At 47.2% G+C, this 25,324-nt stretch overlaps 1 protein-coding gene across 3 annotated transcripts in view; it reads right to left on the bottom strand.

Moving 5' to 3' along the window:
• Nucleotides 1–25,324, bottom strand: part of PISD (phosphatidylserine decarboxylase) — a 63,318-nt gene that overhangs the window by 6,431 nt on the left and 31,563 nt on the right. The window contains exons 1-3 of one of the 3 annotated variants that reach the window (XM_081339032.1): nucleotides 20,384–20,723; nucleotides 13,937–14,188; nucleotides 11,984–12,149 (exon numbers count right to left, since the gene is read on the bottom strand). The exons of 1 other annotated variant lie outside the window; for it this stretch is intronic. In XM_081339032.1, coding sequence (XP_081195158.1) covers nucleotides 11,984–12,149; nucleotides 13,937–13,986 — 216 coding nt within the window. In that variant the 5' untranslated portion in view covers nucleotides 13,987–14,188; nucleotides 20,384–20,723. Of the gene's footprint in view, nucleotides 1–11,983; nucleotides 12,150–13,936; nucleotides 14,189–20,383; nucleotides 20,724–25,324 lie in introns of those variants that run through there. One more of the 3 variants, XM_081339033.1, reaches the window with a different exon arrangement.

Genomic DNA, 25,324 nt, shown 5'->3' with positions numbered 1-25,324 from the left:
AGTGCTCGGTGGCTGTTTTTCACTGTTCATCCCGGAGCGTCCTCCGTCCTCTCCCTTCACATAGTGATTTATGACTATATGAGGAAGCAGTCAGAGTGGAAATGAGCCCATTTTTAACCTGCACAAAGCAATGGAAACACTTTATCACAGATAGGCAAGAATTACAGCATCTTGTGGTAGGTCTGATTCAATTAATAGCTTTTTGTAATGCTGAATATGCAAACTAGGACTATTACTTACATTTCTGCCTCTGGATTTAGAACCAGAGACTGCAGAAGCTGACCAATTATCAGGAGTAAGAAATCAGCCCCTCTTTCGTGGCCAAGGCAATTCCCCTCCCCCAAAGGCTGGCCTACGTAGCTCCATGGTCAAAAAAGGCCCACCCAGCTCAGCCTGCCTGTCCTCCAGACGGGTTCCCTCCACTGGTCCTGGATCAAGTGGCAACCGTGGGAGAGAAGACTGGTCCTGGATCAAGTGGCAACCGTGGGAGAGAAGAGGCCAGGACGTTTTTCAGGGCTCTGCTTCCTCCTTCCTGAAGGCCCAAATAGCTTTGCATCTCTGGCAAGGAAGGAACGCCTGGACATCCCAGAATAAAATGCAATGACCCCGGCCTTGAACTGATTTTGCAAGCCCAAACAACCAGACCCACAACTGCAGAGTTCAAACTAGCTACTTTATTCTTCGCTGCCAATAATACAGGAATCTCCCCAGACCGGCAGCTTTTCTCTTGGAACCATTAACTAAGGCTCAGAGGCAGTGTGTGTGTGTGTGTGTGTGTGTGTGTGTGTGTGTGTGTGTGTGTGTGTGTGACACTTTGCCTTCTTGTATTTACATAATGAGTCCAGGCTAATTCCCGGCTTGAGCCCTCCTGCTGACTGGGATGGTTGCTTCCAGTAAGATTCACAGCCCACAAGCCTTATGAAATTATGCTGCAAACACTCCATAGCTTCGGGCTGGGTTTTGGTAGAAAATAAAAAGTGTCAGCAGCCATAGCACAATATAACTAAAGGAAAGGAAAGAGGGGAGGAAGCATCTGAAAGTGCACATTTTGCCCCAATAAGGCAGAGTCAAGGTATAACGCTTGCCTACTGCGAGTTCGCCTGATGGACCACGGCCAGAAGGAAGGCCTCTCGGTGTCCATTGGCTTTGGCCATCCTCCTCCGCAGTTACTGAGAAAAACCCATGGCAATGATAAGCCCGAATATTATTTCTTGATATTGGCGTATCATGATTCTGTTGTAGTGCTTCCTGTTGGTCTTATGGCTAGACTTGACCCAAACTCTTTATAGTTGCCTCAAGTGCCGATTCTCCCCTTCAACGAATGGCTTAATCCATCTTCAGTGTATCACTACAAGTATAAAGGATCACAGGAATTGGCAGCTGGCCCAAATGATCATTAACTCTGATTCACCCATCTTGGATCTGTAGAAAGGGATCATCAAAGGGGAATATATACACTGGGACAGATGTGGTGCCAGAATTACAGGTTACTTATTGTGTCTCCAAAACTGATAAAACATCTTTAAAAGAGATATCCAAACTAGCAGTGATGGCTTCTCTTAGATTGTCCGGGGCAAACCTGCCTGGCCAGACTCCCACTGAAAGGCCCCATCCTATTGTCTGATCTAGACGGGAGACAGCAGTTTTACTGTTTTCAAAGTCACCTAGAAGATTCTGCAGTGTGTCATCAACACCGCTCTGTACTTCAGTTGAGCCCAGTATCTGATGACTCATATGGGGACCCTGACACCTTAAATTCTAATTAACACCTGCCTTTATGCAGAGATCTTTGGCATTCCTTATCCTTGGGGATAATTTTAGGCCCTTATAGAAGATTTTAGAAATTGTAGCTTCTGGGCCCAGTATTTAGATTCCTTGGGTTTTGAGATAACCAACGTGGAGCTAAAACAAGAAATATTGATTACAACTTTCCAAGAAGCTGGAATATTTTCCTCTTACTGTTACAAAGATGGTTTGTTTACAAGTTCCTTCACTTTTGCCAATTGTCATAAATATCCTGTTGTTCTCCACAAAAGAACTTTCTTCCCAGTAAGACTCAATGCTTCGCCCTCCGTGCTTTTTGAAGGGAGATCTAACACCCCTTCCTCTTTATCCTTGTCTGGAGAGGGTGACTGAGTCAATTTCTCAGGCTCGGTGCAGGCTGCTGTTGCCCCAGTCGGGTGCCTTTCACCCTCACTTCTGTTCTTCCCCAGGGCAGAGCTCCAGCCAGTCCTCTACACCAGGGGTCCCCAACCTTGGCCACTTTATGTCTTGTGGACTTCAACTCCCAGGATTCCTCAGCCAGCATGGCTGAGGAATTCTGGGAGCTGAAATCCACAAGTCTCGAGGTTGCTGAGGCTGGAGGCCCCTGCTCTACACCGATGGCACAGCAGCCACCCCAACTCCCATGCAAAGCAGTCCAAAGCCGAGCCTTCACGCCCTCATTCTGCACTCAGGAAAAACTGGTCATTGGTTACCGAAGAGGAAGCTATCGGTGGTGCCGTCAAGAACCTTGCAAGTCGTTGGCATTGCTGGAGGCTCAATGGCATCTAGAAGCAGCAAATTAAGGCTTCTAAATATTTAGTAGCTATTTTTCAATCTTCTACTGAAAGAACAAGCTGTTGCTGCCCGGGGCCCCAAGATCCTGAAGGCTATCTTACATTTGCCCAAGACACACATATGAAGCCTATGTTCATGATGCTAGTTTTTTTAAAGGAGGTGATCAGCCACCTTTATGATTCACAGATTTTTAAAGATAAAGACCTAAACCTCTAGAACTGGTACAGGCCAGATCTCTGCTTCAGGTTCCTCAGGGTTTCAATTCATTATTGCACATGGACCTCTAATCTGGATCTCTATGGGCCAAGCGCTCTAGCATTTAAAATCCAGCTAAAACTGGTTTACGCTGGTGACCCCATTGCGGGAGGCCTTTAAGAAGAGAATGGACAGTCATTTGTCCCAAATGGTATAGGGTCTCCTGCCTGAGCAGGGGGTTGGACTGGATGACCTCCAAGGTCCCTTCCAACTCTGTTATTCTGTAAGGGCTCTTTTGCCTCCTCTGCCCTTTAGGGGAAGCTCTCCGCTGTCTGGAAGAAATTGCTTTGTAGGAGAGTGCAAATATATTACTTCAAGCAGGAACCACATACTTCTTTCGGTTACTTTGAAGTCAGTGTCAACAATTTTTAGAACTCATTTACTATTCTGACCTCATGGGAATATAGATCTGAAATGAAGAATCTTGTTCTTTAGGGAGCATTAGCTCTCGTAATTCCAGAGGTTCTACTAGTCCAAAATAAGCTACTCCATCTGAAGACATTCAGCTTATGCAAATGAGAGCTATGTTTCTTTTGTAGGATCAGCAGATTGGTGAAAATGTGAGTAGGAATGGCAAAACAAGTATGTGCCTTGGTTGGCACAGACAGCTGCTGATCCTGGTGATCTCATCTCAATAATGGAGGATCCCAGTAGAGCAAGGGTCCCCAACCCCCGGTCCATGGACCAGTACCGGTCCATGGCATGCCAGCAACCAGTCCGCACAAACAAGCAAAGCCCCATCCGCAGGATGCAGGCAGCACACAAAACCACGCACACCCACACACACCCCGGTCTGTGGAAAAACCTCTTTCCACAGAACCGGTCCCTGGTGCCCAAAAGGTTGGGGGCCTCTGCAGTAGAATCCTCTGGAGCCTCCCAAGATAAAGGGCTCCAAGGCCCAGAGAATCACCAGAGAATTGAGATTTAAACTGGGTTGGTTACAATCATACCACAGGTGGGAAGGACATGTAATATGTTTAGAGTGACCCACAGGCAACAAAGCCACAAATCAGGATAGGAATTAGAATCTTGTGGACTCTCGGTCCAGGATTAGATTGCACTGGACTTTGAGTGATCCAAAATGCCACAGAAACCACGTGTACCACAGGAAAGATCTGAGCCCTGGCTTCAGCCAATTATCTCGTGACATCTGTTTCCACAGAGAGCGTTTCCATTGGCCGTATGTGATGCTTTGCTCTCCGTTTATGGAAGGGAGCTATACCAACATCTCAATGAGAATGTGTGGAGGTCTCTGCCAGCGGACAAAACAGCCAATGATGCCTTTACCAGGGCCTTGCCCATTTCACGCAGCCTGGCACACAGATTCAATAATGCCCCTTTATCCAATTGCCTTGAAGGCCAAATGAGGTCATTCTCCTTTTTCTGGTGATTCATCTCCCGAACTCCCATCCCGCAGCTGCTCTTGTGATGGGATTTTAAGCTGCCGTAAGGCCACTGAGATCAGTGCAAGCCCAGTTCCTAGTCTAAGAACCGTGGGCTCCATTCTCCCCACCTTTGCTGAGCTCCTGATTATGTGCAATGTGGAACTGAGACTGTCCTGGGAGAGCAGCTGAAAGCCGGGGGGGGGGGGGCGTCCAGCAGCCTTCCTGTCCCCAGGCGGGGTGACCTACACAGCAGGCCAACATGGGCAGACCGGGCCTCTCCCAAGACTCCTGGGGAAGAAACGGCCGACTGCAGAGCAGAGCCCTTGAGCTTGGCCTACTGAAGCCAGCCGGGACACCGGCTCTTTGCAGCTCCTCCTCAGACAAAGGAGAAGGCTGGAGATTGCTCACAAGTGCTCTGCAGAGAGGCGTAATATTTTATCTTTGAAATAAATAAAAATTATTTTTCCCCCTCCCAAAAAAAGGACTAAGACTCTAGAAAATTGGGATCAGATTTTGGAATTAGTTATAAAAATTCTTCCCATGAGAAAACTTGTTTTGAATTTTTTAAAAACGATAGAATGAACTTTGAAAGTTGGACAGCAGAGGGGACTAGAAGGAAGTAAACCTTACAATGAAAGGAGAGAAACACACATCTGACTAACAGGTACAGAACAGAGCATATATTGTAATATTTGACATACTGTGGATTTTGAAAAATGGATCCAGAAATTAGTTTTAAGAGTGTCTGCCTCTATAGATGTTATAGAAGAGGAACAAGTTTTACTCTTGAAAACTAAGACCCATTTGAAAATGAATTTTAAAATGACAAGCTAAAAGAATGGTTTGGACTTACAAAAGAAACCGGCTGATGTCTTATTAATTGAAAGGGATATACAAGTAAAAAAAAGAGAGAATGACCTGGATAATGTTCTATTATAATAATAGTATATTAATGAGGAGCCCTGGTGGCTCAGTGGTTAGAATGCAGCATTGCAGGTGAACTCTGCTGACTGCCAGCAGTTCAATCCTGAGTGTCATGGTTCTGATGAATGAGACAAATCAAACAAATTGCCGGCATATTATTCTGTCTCCTTCTTTTTATTTGGAGCATATTTGGAAACGCTTTGGGTTGGCTTTAGCATCCTTTGTAAATGTCAGCCATTCAAAACGTTTATGGCCGTCCTGAGCCATCTTTCTTTCTTTCTTTCTCTTTTTTTTCTGGACTGATCTATTTTGACGCTCAAATTTTCACTATGCCTTTTATGCAATCACACTGGCTGCCAATTGTTATCTTCAACTTTTCTGCCTGTTGCAATTGAGCAGCAGAAGAGACATTTTTAACGATGTAAGCACTGAGTCACTGAGAATTGGGCGGCATACAAATTTAAGAAAGTATGGTTGGTCACGCAGTCAGCCAGATGGTTAGGCTGGATTTGGCATTTTGGCCCACCTATCGGGTCTCCTCTTCCAAGGAGCCGGCATAGGCAGATGTTGCTTAATGGGTGTTATTGTCACAGGATGGAAGCTGTTCCAAGGAAAGCTGCTTTTTGCAATTAGCTGATGGGGATTTTGTCAATGCCGATGATGGTCAAGCGGTGCTTGAGATGTTTTGGTGCTATCTTCACTTTCTTTAGCCAGGGTTGTTTTACTTTTATTTGTAGGACTTTGCATGTTGTGATTTTCTCCAGTTCTTTCTTCTCTTCTGCTGTTTCTGGGTAGTGCAAAAAAGAAACACTTTTTTGTCTTTCTTATCAACAGTTGTTAAGTCTGGGATGTTGTGTGGCAGATATGTTTGGATTCTAAAGTCCCAGAGCATTTTAGCCTCTTCATTTTCTATTATTGTCTATTTTGTGGTCCCACCAGTTCTGGCTTGCAGATCTTCCAATGCACCACTGTTGCTATTTTGCCATGCCGTTGCTTGCAGTCAGTCTGGGCAATCTTCCTGCAGCAGCTAACCAGGGGGGCCCCTGTTTCTTCAGCTTCTTTGCAGAGGTATCGCTTCTATTTGCTGCTGTCTTCTCAATTCGGGCTTCGTATGTATTTTTTCTTAAGGCTTGGTCTTGCGCAGCCAGAATTAGCCTCTCTGTCTCTTTCTTCAACTTTCCTGCTCTTAGCTATTGCAAGGTCTTTCTCGTTGTTATCTGCTTTGCCTTGCCACATCATAGACTCATAGGGCTGGAAGGGCCTTGGAGGTCTTCAGGTCCAACCCCCTGCCCAAGGCAAGAGTCCTTATCCCAGAAGGCACACGACTGCAATACCCTTCACTGAGCAAGGGCCTCAGGTGATCGTGCGTGGGACCTGAAACTGCACCCCGGGCAAGCAGTCCAGTGGGCCAGAGCTATGGGAAGTTAGGCAGGTGCTGCAGACGGGCACTACCGATTGCGGGCAAGTACCGTGAGCAGCACTATGGAGTACAGGTGGGCTGGCACTGTGGGCCAGTGCTCCGAAATGCAAACAGGTGGGCAGGTGCTGTGGTTAGGCACTTTGGGGTCTGGAAGACACAATGGAGCACAAGTTCCTCATGTCACCAAGGGCCCAATGGGAGAAAAAGCAGCAGGTATGACTTGTGACTTCCTGCTGGCTTCCCCAGTAACTATGCTTGTTTCAAGCAAGGTCTCAAAACGATGATCACATGACAATGGGACACTGCAGCCATTGTCATTGCAAACCAGTTGCTGACAGCCTGAGTCACAATCACATGAGTGTGGGGACACTGAGACGGCTGCAGCTATGAGGACTGGTTGAAAGTCCTCCTGATTCAGTGCAGTCATAACTTTGAACACCTGCTGAACAAGTGGTTGTAATTCAAGGACTCCCTGTGTTTTTTCTGTCCTATTTGTACAGTATCCTTTGCTCTTTTGACAGGACCTGACTGCCAGAAGGTGCTGCAAGGTGATGGTCAACATTGACACTGGATAGTGAGCAGTAGTTTAAACTCTTAGTTCTGGATATCTACTCTTAAGAAGAGCAGGCCAAACCACAGTGAAGCAAGCAAATGGAACAACTCTACAGCACAGGCAACTGCAAAGTCAGTTTATTAATCACAAGGATTATCCTAACTGTCCATCCCATTATTCCCTAGGCACTTTAAGGAGCATTTATTGCACAGCCAGTTTGCTCAGTGGTAGCATCTGATTCTAGAAGTCTGACTGGTGCATATTCCTAAGGAACGGATTTCTGGATATCTGTTCTAAATAACTGTTGCTTCAGGAACAGTGATCCTCATTCTGTGACAGAGCTTACTAGACACTCGTTCTGGAATCCTACTGGTGACTGCAGAGTGACAATTGCAAAATCTCTCTGCACAGCCAAATTACAGGCATGAGAACATCAGAAGTTGAGGATTGTGTACCAGGTTCCATCAGGAGGAACTGTGATGTTTAGTATCACAAGAGACCGAACATTGTAAGTAGCTTAGCTCAAGTTTCATAAAGAGATCTTGAAGTCTCTGGAAAATAACAATTTGGCCATCTCTATAATCACATGCCCTGGCTCCGCTTCACCTGGTCTGCAGAAGAGGAGCTGCCACAAGTCATAGGAGGGGACGAAGGAGAAAGCAGCCAGATAGTTCAGATATACCAGGTAGTTGAGTCGGGGGGAGAGGAGGAGACGCAATTCTGACTGTCCTCTTGGCTTTCTTTGGGCCAGAGATGCACCTGAGGCAGATGTTCATTCAATAATGCATCTGCAGAATGGCCAAGAAAATAGAATTTTTGACCTCAAATAATTAGTCCTTTAAACGGTAGTTTATGTACCTGTAAAAGTTGTAAACAAAATAAAAATAGAAAATAAAAAGGAGAAATGTGCCCCAAATTCCTTCAGACCTCTTGTTGAATCATCTTTTACCTCTGGCCTTCTTCCACTCCAGAGTTTTCAAGAAAGAAACTTTGCGGGGGGTGTCCACCCCATGACCCATCTGGTAGATCAGTGTTCCTCAACCTTGGTGACTTTAAGATGTGTGGACAAAACCAGCTTTGCTGGCTGGGGAATTCTGGGAATTGAAGTCCACACATCTTAAAGTCACCAAGGTTGAGAAATACTGCAGGAGAGGATTTGAGGTACTTGCCTAAGTACATTTAGGGCCAGGTCAATCGTTGAGATCAGGCTCCGGGACTGGAAGTCCTGAAAGAGACCACAGTGTTGCTCCTTATGCCTGATGAGAATTATCAGAAGCTGAGTGAATCTAACAGCTCCAACTCTGGCTTCCAGTTCTTACTATTCCTCCATGCAACCAGGCGTGCTGTACACCAGGAGTGACAAACAATGTTGTTCAAGACGTGGCTGAGCTGCAATTCACCACGCAGGCTACAACAGGGGACTTTTCTTGCAGCCCAAGGAGATTAAAAAAAAAACTGTCCTGTTTTCCAAGTGTCAGTTTTCTGGGGAATGAAGCTTTTCTAAATAAGAAACTAACATGATTGGTTGTTTGCTATCATTGCATCCAACAGCCTTCTTGCTTGTTGGTGCAGCAACGGCAGGGTCAGAGCAATGCCTCTGTGCCCGGAGGGGGGAGATGCCCAGTTTCATTTGCCCAAGGGAGGTGCCAGGAACTGCCACGTGACCCGAATTCCAGTCTATTGCCATCACAACGGCTGCCCTGAGAACAATACAGCCAGTCAGCTTCTATTATTTCCTATTGAGCATCCTGGTTTTAGAAAATCCCAGGGCCCCTCATTATGGGCTCCCTAACAGAAAACGGAATATTTTTTTCTTGTGTTTGAAAACATGATCCCTTTTAAAACTCATTTATAAGAAAACACTGAGGGGAAAAATAAAAGCAGCAAGAGAGGTAGAGGCATACCAACCTCCATTATTTACCGGGCTCAGTCCAGCTTATTTTAAGCACTTACCTAGAGGACCTTTTTCTCTGCCAAGTTCCTGGCGCAGTGGGTGGAAGGGGCAGCTAAGCCCTCATGTGATAAACCAACATTTGTTCAACGGCTGCATGCAAACTGCTCCGTTCTCTGTGGAGTCGGGTCTGCTTTAAAGCTTCTTAAATTCAAATGTGCCAAATGAACTGTGGCACACAGGCTGGGAGTTCTCAAGGCACCTCAAGGAAATCTCAAAAAGCATCATTCTCTACTCAATGTGGACCCAACTGCCGCCCCCCCCCCCGGGGCCAGGGATGGCTTTTGTGGGAAAGGGGCCCAAGAATGTCAAGTATAATAAAAAATGTACCCTCAAACAGCAGCAAAAAAACAGGGGCCAAATCTCAGAGCTCTACAGTGTGTGGAACTGCAAGAGAGCAAAAAAACCTCCCAGCCTCTTAATCGCTCGGTACGTCATCTCCAGCCAGAGCCCTCGGAGTGTTCCATCAGCCAGCCAGGCCGCCAGGCCGGCTCTCCAGAAGGGAAGGCCGAAGGATCACAATTCCTCAGCAGGTGGTTGATAACAGTCAATGGGCAAAGCTCTAACTTGGGCAGCAACACAGATAGCAAACTCCGAGTCCCTGGAGGCCTCCACCTTGGGCTCAAGCCTGAAGTTCAAAAGATGGAAAATATATTGCACGGATCCCTAACTGGAACACTCTGATGACACTCTTCGCAGATCTCTGCATGCAGACGTAACCGGGAGTACTACTACTACTAATAAAGTTGGACGGGACTTTGGAGGTCACCTAGTCCAACCCCCTGCTCAGGCAGGAAATCCTATACCATTTCAGACAAGTGGCTGGCCAGTCTCTTCTTAAAAACCTTCAGTGTTGGGAGCACCCACAATTTCTGGAGGCAGGTTGTTCCGCTGGTTAATTGTCCTCCCTGTCAGGAAGTTTCTCCTTAGTTCTAGGTTGCTTCTCTCCTTGGTTAGTTTCCATCCGTTGCTTCTTGTCCTGCCTTCAGGGGCTTTGGAAAATAAGTTGACCCCCTCTTCTTTGTGCTAACCCCTCAAATACTGGAATACTTCTATCATGATGTCACCCATAGTCCCTTCTTTTCTCTAGATTAGCCATACCCAATTCCAGCAACCGTTCCTTATATGTTTTAGCCTCCAGTCCCCTGATCATCTTTGCTGCTCTTCTCTGTACTCTTTCTGGAGTCTCAACATCTTTTTTACATAGTGGTGACCAAAACTGGGTGCAGTATTCCAAGTGTGGCCTTACCAAGGGATTGTAAAGTGGTATTAGTACTTCACATGATCTTGATTCTATCCCTCTGTTAATGCAGCCTAGCACTGTGTTGGCTTTTCTGGCAGCTGCAGCACACTGCTGGCTCGTATTGAAGTGATTGTCTACTAGGACTCCGAGATCTCTCTCAGAGTTGCTACTATTGAGTAAGGTACCACCTATGCTATACCTGTGCATTTAGTTTTTCCTGCCTAAATGTAGAACTTTTTTCACCACTGAATTTCATTTTGTTAGATAGTGCCCAGTGTTCGAGTCTGTCCAGATCCTTCTGTATCTTAAGCCTATCTTCTGGAGTATTGGCTGTTCCTGCCAGCTTGGTGTCATCTGCAAATTTGATGAGTTCCCCATCTATCCCCTCGTCCAAATCATTGATGAAGATGTTGAAGAGCACTGGGCCCAGAACAGAGCCCTGGGGCACCCTACTACTCACTTCCCTCCATGTAGATGCAGTTCCATTGAGGACCACACACTGAGTACGGCCTGTCAGCCAGCTACGGATCCATCTGGTGGTGATGCTGTCTAACCCACATTTTTCTATCTTAGCAAGTATAGGTTGTGATCTACTTTATCAAATGCCTTACTGAAGTCCAAGTAAATTATATCCACAGCATTCCTCTGATCCACTAACTCTTGTAATCGACACATGCACAAGTGTGCGATGAGTTCACACATGAATTACACCAACTCCAAAACAAGAAGAGACAAACACAGAAAGTGTAATATCATTGATACCAATCTCAATGTATACATGGTTGTACTTTGACAATAAAGGTTCATTCATTCATTCATTTTCCTCAACCTCTTCCCCCTCCCCAATGCATTCTAAAATGGGTAAGACTACTCAAATGTTGGTGTGAAATTATTAAGAAATTTAAACTGGTATGTGGTATTAGAGTTTGCTGACTGATATATTGTGCATTATTTCTTGGGAGTACTTCAGATTCTTTTTGTTAAAACTTTTGTCCTAATTTCTATTTCACAGATGAAACAGCAGCCCCCTAAAACAAACAAGGAAAGCTTTGGGAAGTCCGAAACAAAAGCAACAGTCAGCCATCACATCTGCTTTTCATGCGAATTATTTACCTAATACCAATATCTCTCCATAAGTAAAAGGAACAAACTGAATAGCTGTGACCACAATGTCCTACAGAGAAAACCCTTGACCCTACAGAGATGCCTTCAGAAGGAGAGTTCCCCACAAGGACGCAAAGCTGCATCCTCTCAAATAATATCCACGTGTCCAGGGCCACACGAAGAAAGCCCCAAGGGTGCTGAGAAAGGAAGGGGGGCCTCTGGACCCCTTTGCAGGCATGTCCTGCAGCTCCCAAAGCCAAGGCGTTTTACTTCTCCGTGGCGCAATTCTGAGCAGGCTAAAGACAGGCGGCAACCGTCTCTAGCTGCCCAGGACAAGGGACAGAGGCTGGCCTGACTTTCTCTCCCACCGTGCCAGTAGTTTCCAGGCAGAAGCAGTCCCTGGCGGTCCCTTTTGCAAAGAGATGATGGAGCCAGGCAAGGTGCAAGAGGAAAGGAAAAGACAGCCTCCTCAGGCACCCTCACCCTTCAGCGGCCATCTCTGCTTCAGCTCCTCTGGCCTGCCAGGAGCCCCCCCTCCCCCCACAACAACAAGGCACCACAAGCACAAGACAAACTCACAAGCACTTACCCGGCTCATATGCCTCCATCTCACTCTGGTCAAAGGTTTAAGAGCACCGAAAGGCAGGAGATAATAGAGAATAGTCAGAGGCCAAGAACGGAGTTTCAGAGCAGGCCTAGACATACAGCTCAGCTGGCCCAACCTCCGCCTCAGGGCCAGCTGGGGAAATTGCAACCTGTGGAATTACAGACACACAAGATGGTCAGCCAACCTGGTGTCCGAGGGTGGTGGTGGTTGGGGGGGGGCTCTGTTTTGCCTCCTGAGGCTTTCCCCCAAAACAGGGCCACTCCCGCCAGAGACAAAGTTGGCCTAACGCCAGCAAAGCAGAACAGCCCAGTTCGCCGTGATTCAGACCGTCTTGCCCTCACAAAAGCCCCCCGAGAGTCCAGAAGAAGGAAGCAGGACCGGCTGGGAAGGACAATAGAAGCCCCTCCAAATATATCCCACGAGGACACTTTTGCCACCGTCTGCAGCAAAAACAAAGCTGCCGTCTTCCTGGGGAATTTCACCTACTCCGCTATAGGATGAAGTCAAAGCCTCTTTCCCTGTCATTTTTTTTAAGAACTTACATTCCTGCTGGCCTTTGCAGGAATAATCGGGGAATGTTCCGTAGAACAAGAGTATGCATACCGGTCGGAGAGTTTGTCTCTTTTCCCCTGAAGAGCTGAAAACCTCACTAGGATATCCTGCAAGTTGCCAGCACTGTAAAGAGTCAGGTTGCAGCAAGGGTCCCCTAAAACCCACAAGAAACCCAGCAAGACTCAGGTGCCCACTTCCTCTCAGCAGGCAACAAGTTCCAGCAGAAAAAAGGAAGGGAGGTATTAAGCCATCCTGTAGGAACTACTAACAGCGCTGCTTTAAACCAGGAGAGTAGTTTAAAACCCTGATTCACACAGGGCTTCTGAAACCTCTGATCTCCGGATCAAACTCTTCATAACAAAAAGAGACAAAGGCTGGATTAAGCTGAAATTGGCCAAAACAAAGAGCACCGCTAGCAAATTCCACCCAGTTGTTCATTTTTATTTTATTTGGAAAGACAGAGCTCGCTCCTCTTCTAGCGTACATCAGTTACAGGTTAGAAGCAAAGCTGGCTCTGGACTTTGCGTTTCAAGCCTCAACGGCCGGCCGGCCCAGTTGCCCACCCAGGGCAGACTTGCAGAGAGAAAAATAACTCCTTCCGGAGACAAAACTTCTGGAAAGTGCAGCAGGGATCTGCCCCAAGAATAAAACCTGGAGAAGAGCCAATTGGCTTGCATCCCGGAGGACTCAAGCAGTATCCTCACCCACAGCTCACAGCCCCAGAGGGGGCCACTGTGTTTCAGCCCCCAAAGTGGAGGCGGCTGAAAGGGACCTTCTGCACGCTGCTCCTTCCTCCCTCTCCCCACCCCCCATGCTAGCCAGGCAGGAGACAATGGCAAGAGCGGAGAGGCAGGGCATCACGCTGGCTTTCTGGCTCCATCTTTCCCCCTTTCACTGCAGACAATGGCAGCCAATCCGTGCCGAGAGCTGCCTGGGAAAAAAGGGCCCGTGCTCTCCAGCAGGGCCTCGGTTCCCAGAGATCCCCCTCCATCCCCAGGTGAGGCCCAGCTCGTCTTGTTCCACCCCCCAAAGGGCCCGAGAGACCTGCGATGATGCCCCTCCTGCCTGTGCCAATCAAGTAAATCCAGAGGTTTGTCAACGCAAAGGCTTGGGGGGCACCTGTCAGTCTTCCCTCCCTCCCTCCCTCCCTCCTCCTCACAAAGCCGGAGACGCCAGACAGTACCTGAAACGGACTTTCCTATTTGGGATGCTCCCAGCTGGGACTGGGCTTTCCAGCTGTGGATGCTGCTTCCCGGCACAGCTGCCGCCGCCACCGCCGCCACCGCCACCGTTTCCTGAGCGCAACCTCCGGACATGAATTTTAACTTTGTGGAGGTTGCAGCAATAGGGAGGAGGGTTAGGTAAAGCTTTGCAGCATCTCACCATTTCCCCGACTGCAGCTCTGGTCCCTGCAGGGTGCTTGACTGACACATCCTGGGCTGTCAGGCTGAGACTCAGCTCCTCTTTCTCTCTCTCTCTCTCTCTCTCTCTTTCTCTCTCTTGCTTCTTTACCCCCCTGGCTCCGGCAGCGGGAAAGGAGGAGGAGGCAAGGAGGAGGCGCAGTCACGGTTCCCAAGTTCTCCTGCAGGTATGTCCTCCGACTGGCCCTGCCTCTTGCTCTTAGGATGGTCTCAGCTAATGCAAACAAACAGGCACCGGGTCACATCCTTCTGCAGAGACAAAGCAAACGCTCCTTTCCCACAGACACACACAGAGACACGTGCCACGGCCCCACTTCAGCCGGGGGCTGCCATGGGAGCTGGGCTGCTTCTCGGAAGAGTCTGGGGCAGCAGCTTAGCTCGAGACCAAAGCCCCACGGTCAGCAGGCATCTCTCCCCAGAAGCCAGGCTGAAGGCGAGTGAGGCTGGCCAGGAGGAGGGGAGACGGTTCTCGCCTCAACTCTGCACTGCAGTAATGACAGCCTGGCTGGTTCTGGGCAGGCGTGGAAGACCCGGCAACGCATGCAGCACTCCCAGGGCCAAAGAATCTCTCCTTGTCCAGCCGAGGCGGGCTGGAGGCCTGGGAGGGAGAGGGCATTCTCACGCCAGGCAGGCGGGCAGCGGGAAGGGCACCGTGAGGCCCGCCTGGCTCAGACCCACAGAATCATCCCCCTGCAAAGTTTTTCCAGCCACAGAATGAATGAGAATCAGCAGCACACTGATAGCCAAGCAGGGCAGGCAACAGCACAAAAGCTTTACAGGGAGGACCATCGTCTCCCAAAGATTGCCGAAGTCATGGCAGATATCTGAGATGGTGCCAAATAAGGGGCCAAAAACCACCCCGGTAAAGGACGTCACTCTCCAGAAAGCCGCTGCTGAGTTTGGGTGAAGAAAATAATGAGTTGGTTTCTGGTCGCCAAACATTGCCGGCAGCATTCAAGGGCACGGATGTTTCAGAAGGAAGGGAGCCCGGAGAGAAGCAGCAGGCCGAGAACGAACTCTACTTCCTTTAACAAAGTCAACTGGGCATATACAGGTAGTCCTCGACTTATGACCACAAGCCGAGCCCAAAATTACTGTTGCTAAGCGACAGTTGTTAAGTGAGTTTTGCCTCATTTTATAACCTTTCTTGCCACAATTGTTAAGGGAGTCGCTGCAGTTGTTAGGTTAGTAACTTGGTTGTTAACCAAGTCTGGCTTCCCCACTGACTTTGCTTGTCAGAAGGTCGCAAAGGGGATCATATGATTCTGGGATGTTGCAGCCATCATAAAGGCACGCCAAACATCTGGATTTTGATCACGGGACCATGGGGACGCTCCAACATTCGTAAGGATGAAAAATGGTCATAACTCACTTGTTTCAGTGCCACTGTTACTTCAAACAGTCACTAAATGAATGGTTGTAAGTTGAGGACTACAGGTAATCCCTGAGTTACGAGCATTCACTTAACGCTCGTTCAGAGTTATGTGTTGAGCGCCCCCTAGTGCTTACGAGCAAGTCCCAAAATTATGAATATTGCTGCACCACGGCAGTCGTTCGCCCTTCCGAGCGACCGCAGAGGCTCTGCAACATTCACCCTGGTTATTCCCTCCCTCCCCGGCCCAGCCCGGGCCTCCTCAGGCACCAGGCCTTCAGTCGAGATCCTTCGCTTTCTTGGCTGCTCCAGGCCTTCGGTGCGTTCGCAGAGAACGGAGGCCTAAAGTAACGTGAGATCACACGAGATCAGTGGGGCGAGATCTCACGCTATTGATCTCGTGTGATCTCATGGTACTTTAGGCCTCTGTTCTCTGCAACAGAGAACGGAACCGAAGCCGGGGGACGCTTCCACCTGCATCCGGAGGCCTTTTCCAGGCCGCTGCCACCCAGATCTGAGGCTGGGGGACACTTACATAGCCCTCCGGGGGCCTGTTTCCGGCCGGCAGCAACCTGGAAAATGCTCTGGAGCCCGGATTGGGCCTCAGGGGGAGCACGGAAACGTTCCCCGGACTGAGATCCAGGCGGCAGCAGGATGGATCTTTTCCAGGTGAGTCTGGCATGGCAGGAGAGGAGAGGGAAGCAGGAGGGATCTTAGTGCAGGGGTCCGCAACCCCCAGTCGTGGACCAGTACTGGGCCGCAGCATGCCAGCAAGCAGGCTGCACAAACAAGCAAAGCCCCATCCATGAGATGCGGGCAGCACATAAAACCAGGCCCCCTCCAGTCTGTGGAAAAACCTCTCTCCATGTAACCGGTCCCTGGTGCCCAAAAGGTTGGGGGCCTCTGTCTCAGCGGGTGAGGGAGGCCTTGGGGGCCTGTTCCATCGCTAGCCACCCCATGGCCTTCCCCACCCTGAGATACTGCATGTGCACTTAACGAGCTGTATGCGTTTTAATGAGCAAGGGATTGATCTTGTTCTGAGGTAGGCGATTGGGCGAATGGGCAATGGGCGAATGGGCAGGCTCCGTAACTAGAAGACTACCTGCACCTGTACCTATTCTAACATATTTCTTCCAAACCCAAAGACAAATTTCAGCAAATCTCCTGCTTCTATCAGTATCCTCACATGAAGTGGAGGGCAGTTCTGTCGAGCCCCACCAAGAAATGGGGGACAGGAGGATCACATCTGGGAGGGCTTTTTCCTCTGGCCTTCTAGGCACCCTGGGGCTGCTGCCCTGGGGGGCTCTTCAGTCGCCTCCTGCTAACCTTCTCTTTCAGAAGGAAACCCAGTGCAAACACGCGTGCCGAGGACATTTCGCTTTGGAGGGCCCAAAACTCACTTCTTAGGTCTTCTGCTGTCGTGGGGCCACGTCTAGGTCAGCGTTTCTCAACCATGGCAAGTTGAAGATGGGTGGACTTCAACTCCCAGAATTCCCCTGCCATCATACCCCACTCCCAATTCTGTGCTTAACTGCAAATTTGATTAACATTTGTCCCTCTTCTTGCTACTAATTGAAATCTTGAAGAAGGGAGAAGCCAGGAATGGGGAATTTGGGGAGTTGAAGTTCAGATATCTTAACACTGTTAAGACTGAGAAACATTGATGGAGATGGACAACCCCTCTCTTCCTCAACCTCACATATCATTTTAGAAACAATTTTTTTTGAAAAAGGAACATAATCATAAAGTTTTATTTACATATGTATTTTGTTATTAATTCTGAGGTCCTTGGCTATGTTTTCTTTTGTTTTACATTTACAAATTCAGAGCTGGCAAGGGTAAATTTGGGGTTTTGCTGGCACTGGGGATTTGAGCTTTCCCTCCCCCTCCAGATGACATTTAAGTTCGGGTCTCTTCATCCCCTGGTTCACACAGTAATCATGTGGGAATTTATTTATATATTTGTATCCTGTCTTTTATTATTTTTAAAAATGACTCAGTGGCAAACGTATCCAACACACTTTCCTCCTCCTATTTTCCCTACAACAATCCTGTGAGGTGGATTGGCTTGAGTGACAGTGACTGGTCCAAAGTCCCCCAGCGGGCATTCATGGCTAAGGCGGAACTAGAACTCACGGTCTCCTGTTTTCTAGCCCGGTGCCTTAACCACTAGGCCAAACTGGCTCCTGAACTGTCTCTGGATGGGGTAAATGTTATTATCTTCCAGAGCAGGAAAGAGATAACTACCCTTTTTTCCCTCCTGATAAAAAGCACAATAGCTCAGGGCTTAACTTGCTGAGCTTGTCAACCGGAAGGCTGGCAGTTTGAGACCCAAGTACCGTGTGACAGAGTGAGCTCCTGTTCCTTGCTCCAGCTCCTGCCCACCTAGCAGTTCGAAAGCGTGCAAATGCGAGTAGCTAAATAGGTACCCCTTGGAGGGTAGATCATAGCGTTCTCTGCACCTTGGCATACAGTCATGCTGGCCACATGACCGGGGAAATGTCTTCGGAGAACACTGGCTCCCTCGGCTAAGAAAGGGAGATGAGCACCATGCCCTAGAGTCAGAAACAATTGGACAGGGGAAACCTTCCCATTTACCTTATCCTCATTGGTTGTGGTTGCACAATGTGCTTACTTGTGGTTAATTAAATACAGTTTATTCAGTTTACTTTTGAGTTTTCAGAACAGACTCAACCTCAAATAAAGCACAGAGTTCATACAACAAAACAATCTAAAATAGCAGTGGTATGTCCAGGGTGGCAGCTGAGGTGCCCCGATTCTGCTTTTCTCCCCTGGACCCTACAGACAGCATCTCATGATGGAGGTCAGTCTGTTCCGTTCCATTCCCAGCTTGAATGATACTCAGATCCTTCACTTGAGTAACTGCTTTCACCTAGCATTGCCTAGGATCTGAATAAAAGCAGAAGATGATAATCAGCCTCTAAATAGCACCCATAAATAAAACTGCAAAGCCGTCTATCTGAGGTGCTTCAGCACTTCCTGCTCTAAGAGGCTGGACTAATGACCTCTATCCCTTTCAGCTCTATGGTTCTATGACAAGCTACGGTACACTGATCTAACACATTTCGTTTTAATAAGTTAATGAGAAGTCCACATTTCCACATTCTTCCTGTCGTTTAAATTTCTTCTATCAATTTCCTCCCTTCATCTTATATTCAGCCTAATAAACTATAATATTACCAGCTGAATGATCCATAGGATACAAGGTCTCAGGGACTTTGGAAGCAGAAGCATCAGATGCTAGAATATTAGGTTGAACTTCACGAACTTGACATCTAGAAGTGATAGAGTTCACCAAATTTATTTTTGTCTTTCCTTCTGAGAGTAGACGTGATTCCAGAATTGGAGTCTGAGAGAAGACTGGAAGGAACAGAAATCCCTCTGTTACCCAGGCTCATTATTATATTCTGTGGCTTTTATTTAAACTTATTTTGATGTTGTGTTTTACGTGCAAGAATCCCACTGGCTTGACTAAGACAGGAGGACTCTTATTCTCTGTACCTCTAAAATAAACTGATCACAATTTACTTTAGGCACACTAGGGATTTTCCAGCTTTCTGATCATTAGCACTTAATTACGATGCTGATAAATCAGGATAATCAATTAGCTAATCAGATTTTAATTATCCAAGTAAGAGATCTGCACTCGAAGAGAAAGGCTAAAACGTTCTTATAGGAGGGCAGATTACAGGAGGAATTGTTCCCCAGAGCACTGTGTGCTTCTTTCGGGATTCAGCCTGCAGAGCCTTGGCTGGTTAACCCTAACTGGGGCAAATCTGCACCCACAGCCTGAGGCCGCTCATGTCATTCAGGCCCAGAGGACGGAGGGGAGAAGGCTTCAGAATGAAAAGCTTCCCTTCATACCCAAACAAAGAAATGAGCAAATAAACTTGGCACGTCAGGAAGGAGTTCTGCATTTCTTGGTGCTGCACAAAAGCTCCGTCCATCACACGAGGCAGGCCCCTCCCCTGGCTTTTTGTATCTTGACCACTTTCTTTCACAACCGGCTGCTTCTCTTTTAAATCCTCCCCGCTGCCTCTTGGGACCGCTCTTTCTTTTCCAGAAACTTTTGAAGGCTGCTAACCCTTGCCGAACAATAGAGACCGAAAGCCTGCCGCTGACTGGCTGCCGCTCGGCTCACGCCATGTTCAAGAAACAGCCCCCTTCCTTTCAAAGCAGGGATCTCCTGCACTGGACCAATCAATGAAAGGAGACATTTTTCAACTAATGCTCTGTACTACTTTCCAACAGCTCACCGGAATAAAACAAAACAAAACATGTTATCATCCAACACCCAGAAGCCCCCAGCCCCTCATCCTGAGCAGGGGGCGGGAGGGGGGAAGCATCTTCCTGAGGAACTGCCCAAGAGGCCGGGGCCGTTTCAGGTTTTGCTGCCATGACAGGAACCCCCTGAAAAGTTACTCCCTTTTGGGGGTGTCTGTATAGTGTGCTCAAAAAAGGCAAGATGGCAGCTAGGGTGGTTCAACCGAAGCTATGCCCATTTTTTGTATGCATTGCACACTCTGCTTCCATAATTTAAAAATGGGGAAGAATTAGGATGGCCGCATTCTCCTTCCAAGCTCTCCGAGACACGGAAGACACGGGTCCCGGGGTCTGAACGTAGGAAGCACCTTTATGATGCCTACTAAGCAGTCCTCAACAAGAAAGTCAATTTATGAACTTTTTTTTATGGAAAGAGAGGTCTTTGCCAATCCCAGCCTGCGCAGCCATTCTGCTGGGTTATTCTGGCTTGAGCAAAACCTCTCCTTTATCAAAGCCAGACAGGTAAGGCTGGTACGTATTGAGGAGCCACACTGGATCACAGTTAAAAGAACCCCCCCGTTTTGCCACATACTTTTCAAGGTAGAGGCAAACCCTGGCCATCCTACCACTGGAACCGTAACACTGCGCAATGTACCTGGGATCACACACTTCCCTATTCAAACTCTCAGAGGAAAAATTTGCATTTACAATCGGGAGAAAAAGTAAGTTAGCAGGAGAGTTATTTCGCCATACCCTTGACAGTGAGGAGGAGGAGGACGACGACGACAACGGCGACAACGATGACAAAGAAGAAGAAAAGCAGTGCGGGAGACCCAAAGAGGCCTCAAAAATAAGATCCCCGGTTCTTACGAAGCGCACCCTCAGCACACCATCAGCACACACTTTTTCTTTAAGAAAGCAGCTCAGGGGAGTAGTAAAGCTGGCTCAGACTCCAGTGATTCCCTCTTAAGGACGCCCCACCATCTGAGAGGGAGAGATGGCTTTTCAGCAAATCACAGAGCCGGGCTGCTTTAAGAGAGGCACAACAGGCAGCCGAGCAGGAGGAGCGAGCGATGGGCCTCATGACGAGGCTTGTTCACTTCCCCCAGGCTTCCTGCCAGCTCCAGAGCCCGCCGGCCACTGCCGGCAGCATGTGCCAAAAGCCACAGCCTCCGAAGAGAGGGCTGGGGTGGGTCACCAGAGTCACCAGCCAGCGGGAGAAGCTGCACTTTGCAACTGGCTGAGATGCTTCAGGCAGGGAGCCGCTGAGACTGCAGCAGCCGCTGAGCAGACAAAAGCTTGGCACTGATTTATAAACCAATTAACTCCCACAAAAGGTTGGAACAGCAGCAGGCTCGGGATCATCTTCCTGAACAGAGAAAAATATAAATGGAGGTCGGAAAAACAGCAATAGAAAATGTTAGGCACCAAAAGCCCACTGGAACAGACCCAGTCGAATTGCATCCACTCTTTTGTTTCAATGCTCTAAGTCTCAACTTTTTCTTCAGCACAGAGCCCCTTTAAATGCCTTTTGTGGCCGCAGACCCTGGCCACGGACCCCTCAAGATCCAATATTTAAATTATAACATCACTTCAAGCTTTTGCAGACTCCCTGTGATGACATCACGCCCCCCCAGGGGTCCGCAGACCACAGGTTGATGAGAGCGCTGCTGTGAGCCATTCTGGAAAGACCCCGAGCTGAAGGATGGCTAGGACACGGGTGAAATGCAGGGCATCTAAACAAAACTTCATTCTCAGAGAAAAGCAGGTTCAGGTTAGCCACGACACCCACTGTCTTACTGAGAGACGCGGGAATGAAAACAGCCTACATGCCAAGAGATTTAGGTACCCGATCGACCGATCTCCAGAGTATCCAAGTGCTTTCACCAAGCGAGAGGGTGGACCCTGAAGGCTGGGGGGACTCCTGCAGCCAGGCTTTGCTTTCCTACAGGAAAAAGCACCGCTTCCCCACGACTTTATAAGTCACGGAAGGGAGGGGAGGGGGAGGAGCCCCTCCTTCTCTCCAAGTTATTCTCTCGTGTCCTTTGCAACTCCCAAACGTTACTGACAGGAACAGACCTCCAGATCTTCCATCCACACCTTCTCCTCAGCAAGACATTTAAGACCTAGGAGCACCCACGGACGGTCAATACGGACTTGCATCGGGGCAATGCTGCTGCCAAACATTTCTCCTGACCTACCGTGAAAGTCCTTTGAAGGCTGTCTAAAATGACAAGACTTTGTATTGCTCTGTCTGTGCTGTAAGCATTTATTGCCCATACACGAATTCCATAGTAATAATGTTTTCTTTTGTTTTGTTGTAAGCCTTCTTGTGCCTGCTGTTTTGTAACTAAAAGTGTAAAATAAGCCAAATGTGCAAACTAAAGTAAATAACTCAATGTTTCATATTCTCAATTTAAATGCGCAGAATGATCTATCTCACGGTTTCACACATTGTATTTTTTATCCTCTAGGGCAGGGGTAGGCAACCTCGACTCTTTCATGACTCATGGACTTCAACTCCCAGAATTCCTCAGGAATTCTGGGAGTTGAAGTCCATGAGTCATGAAAGAGTCAAGGTTGCCTACCCCTGCTCTAGGGCTATGATTACAATTCTACATTTGCTTACTTGAGAGAAAATCCATTTAACTTTAATGACTTACTGCACACAGGTGCACACACACACACACAAATACACACACACACAAATTAAAGACTATTAGACATTTATGTGAACCATGAAGCAGGTTACAATAACAGTAATATAAAAACAATGGATGAAATGAAATTGACCATGGGACCATGATGGACATAGTATGTCTTTTTTTCATAAAAGCATTCAAACAAATCTACTTTCAGATCCAAGCAACATGTGGATGACAGTACTATTAACGGGTTACAGATTTGATTGAACAATTATATCTGGCAACTGTATCAGTCATACCACATTAAGTTGGAAAGTGGGGTTAATACCAGAGATTTCTGATTTAGACCTTATACTGTTCAATGTTTTTACAAATGACTTGGTTGAAGGTTTAGAAAATATGAGTGTCAAATTGTGGATGGCATATGAAGATAGGAAAGACAGCAAACAGCTTAAAGGACAGTATCAAAATTCAGGAGGAATCTGATACATTAGAACAATGGGCAAAAGTCAGCAAAATTGTTTGGGACAAAAATAAAGTTCCATGTTTGAGTAAGAAAAATTGAGGACATGAGTATGGGATGGTTGAAATCACACTGGGTAGCAGAACATTAAAAAATATTTAGTTGTCTTGATGGACTACAATCTGAACATGATCTAAAAGTGTGATTAAGTTGAAAAAAAGGAAATGCAATTACGGTCACCATCAAATGTTAAGCTCAAGACAACTCTTCCTTCCTTTCAATCCTGAACTGGTCCAATCACACTTAAAATATTGTGCCAGGTCTGCACATCACATTTTAGGAAGCTGGTTGACAAAATATAGAGTTCCCAGAAGAGAGTAACCTAGATGATAAAGAGTCTTGAAGGAATACTGTTTAAGGAACAGTTGGAGACATGGATATGATTAGCTTAGAGAAGACAAGACAGATGAGAGAAATGTTAGGTGTCAAGAGAAGTCAGGACAAGTTAAAAGGAAGTTGACTTCAGATGAACAAAAGGAAAAACAGCCTACAGCAGCAGACATTCAGTGTCTTGGGAGATGGTGGAGGTGTTTAAACAAAGGCTAGATGCCATCTCTCAAGTACGGTATCTCTGTCAAAACATCCTTGCCTTGGACAAATCATTCCACAGGACAGATGCCACCACGGGGAAGATCTGCTTCAGTAGGGCCCACTTGCAAGCCACAAGCCTTAGCATGTTCAGACCTGGCTAGAATAAGAGCTAAAACTGGTGAAGAATGTCAGCTTCGTCTCCTGAGAATTGTACTGCATAAGTTTCAGCTGCTGGAAGCAGACCCTTTATAGATTAAAGCTCAAGCACTAGAGACATGAAACCAGGCCTGGAGCTTGCGAAGCCACACAATCTCCTTTGTGCACTGTACATTCGAGCAAGAGAGGGGATTGGGAAGAACTGCCATGGTAAGAGGGTTTTTTGTGTTTACTCACTACTTTTTCCTTAATAAGTGTTCTCTGCTCTCCATCATCTCAACAAATTTGTGGGAATATGCCTACTGCCAATACCCCATTTTCTTCAGCAACCACCTTCCCCATCTCCTTCTCTATATCTGGTCCCAAAACTCTTCATCACAACAGTAAAAAAAAAGAGCAAGGATTGTGCACTCCTGATTTCCCAGCAGCATGTAGATTCAATTTTTATTTTTTTTATTTTTGCAATCCACCAAATTCTCACCAACAGACCTCACGGCCACTTGAGGCTCATGAAGCCATTTCAGTCTTCCCACATTGGAATTCTCTTGTTTTGAACCTGTTTGCCTGCTCCAGAAACATCTAACAAGTAATGATAACAATGATAACCAAGAGTTATATCAACTAACATCAAGCAGAGCAAATTACAAACAACTCTTTATAATATCTAGTAGTTAGAAAGGCCTAACATGATTCATATTCATTCCTGAAAACTATTATAAATTATACAAGCTGAATTTCAAAATATTATTGCCCATAAAAGGGGAAAGGCCTAAAGACAACAAAAGCACACTCCTCTTGGGTTTGGCTGGTCTAGAGAAAAGGAGGACTGGGGGGGATAGGATAGCAGGATTACAGGATTTGCCACAAAGAGGAGGGGCTCAACTTATTTCCCAAAGCCCCAGAAGGCAAGACAAGAAACAATGAACGGGAACTAATCAAGAAGAGAAGCAACCTGGAACTAAGGAGAGGACAATTAACTAGTGGAACAGCTTGCCACAAGAAGCTGTGGGTGCTTCATCACTGGAGGCTTTTAAGAAGACACTGGACGGTCACTTGCCTGAAATGGTATGGGGACTCCTGCTTCAGCAGGGGGTTGGACTAGAAGACCTCCAAGGCCCCTTCCAGCTCTATTCTGATTGATATCCTATTAAGTGATCTGCAATACTCATCCCACCAGGGTCTTTAACCTACAAGGGAAGGAATTTCATACTTCCAAATTAGTTGGACCCCCAAACGCTCCAGTGAGTAAGGGGTGCCAATTATGCTGGTATAAAGATAGTTTTCATGGAACGGGAATAGTAAGCATAACATCTCCCAGCTGGCTTTGTGCAAAGACCTTTGTGGCTCCCAGCTTCTCGCCTGGAGCCTTCAACCGCCACACCAAACTGACCCTTGAATCTACATTTTAGGGACACATAAGCCAATGCAAATGTTGCAGTGTATAGGTCATACCCAAACTCTCATTCTCTAACGTCCTGATTTACCACGATACACAACATTCAGAACTATTTAATCACCCGAGAGAGATCTTTATGTATTCTCAGCCCAGCATGAGCTCTTGTCTCTGGACAGAGCTAGCAAGACAAAAGCTGATTTGTGGAAAATGGTAGCCCCTAATAGCCTTCAGATCAGATTTAGTCCAAGTTATGGTATATACAAAAAGCTTATCATTCCCACAGAAATGTTGATTCACGGGAGCCCTTTGGATTAAAACACATTCCCCTATTTAATAATAGCGCTGAACATTCCAGTGTTCTCAAGGGATCAAATTCCGTAGTCTTTGTGTCACGGGACCACTACGGCCTTGTCCTCCTCCGGACAGAGGGTCAGGGGTTACAT

The sequence above is a fragment of the Vipera berus genome (genome assembly GCF_964194415.1).
Source record: "Vipera berus genome assembly, chromosome: 14".
In the NCBI taxonomy this organism is placed as follows: Eukaryota; Metazoa; Chordata; class Lepidosauria; order Squamata; family Viperidae; genus Vipera; species Vipera berus.
Note: the sequence above shows the minus strand (reverse complement) of the source record. Positions and strands in the feature narration are given on the sequence as shown.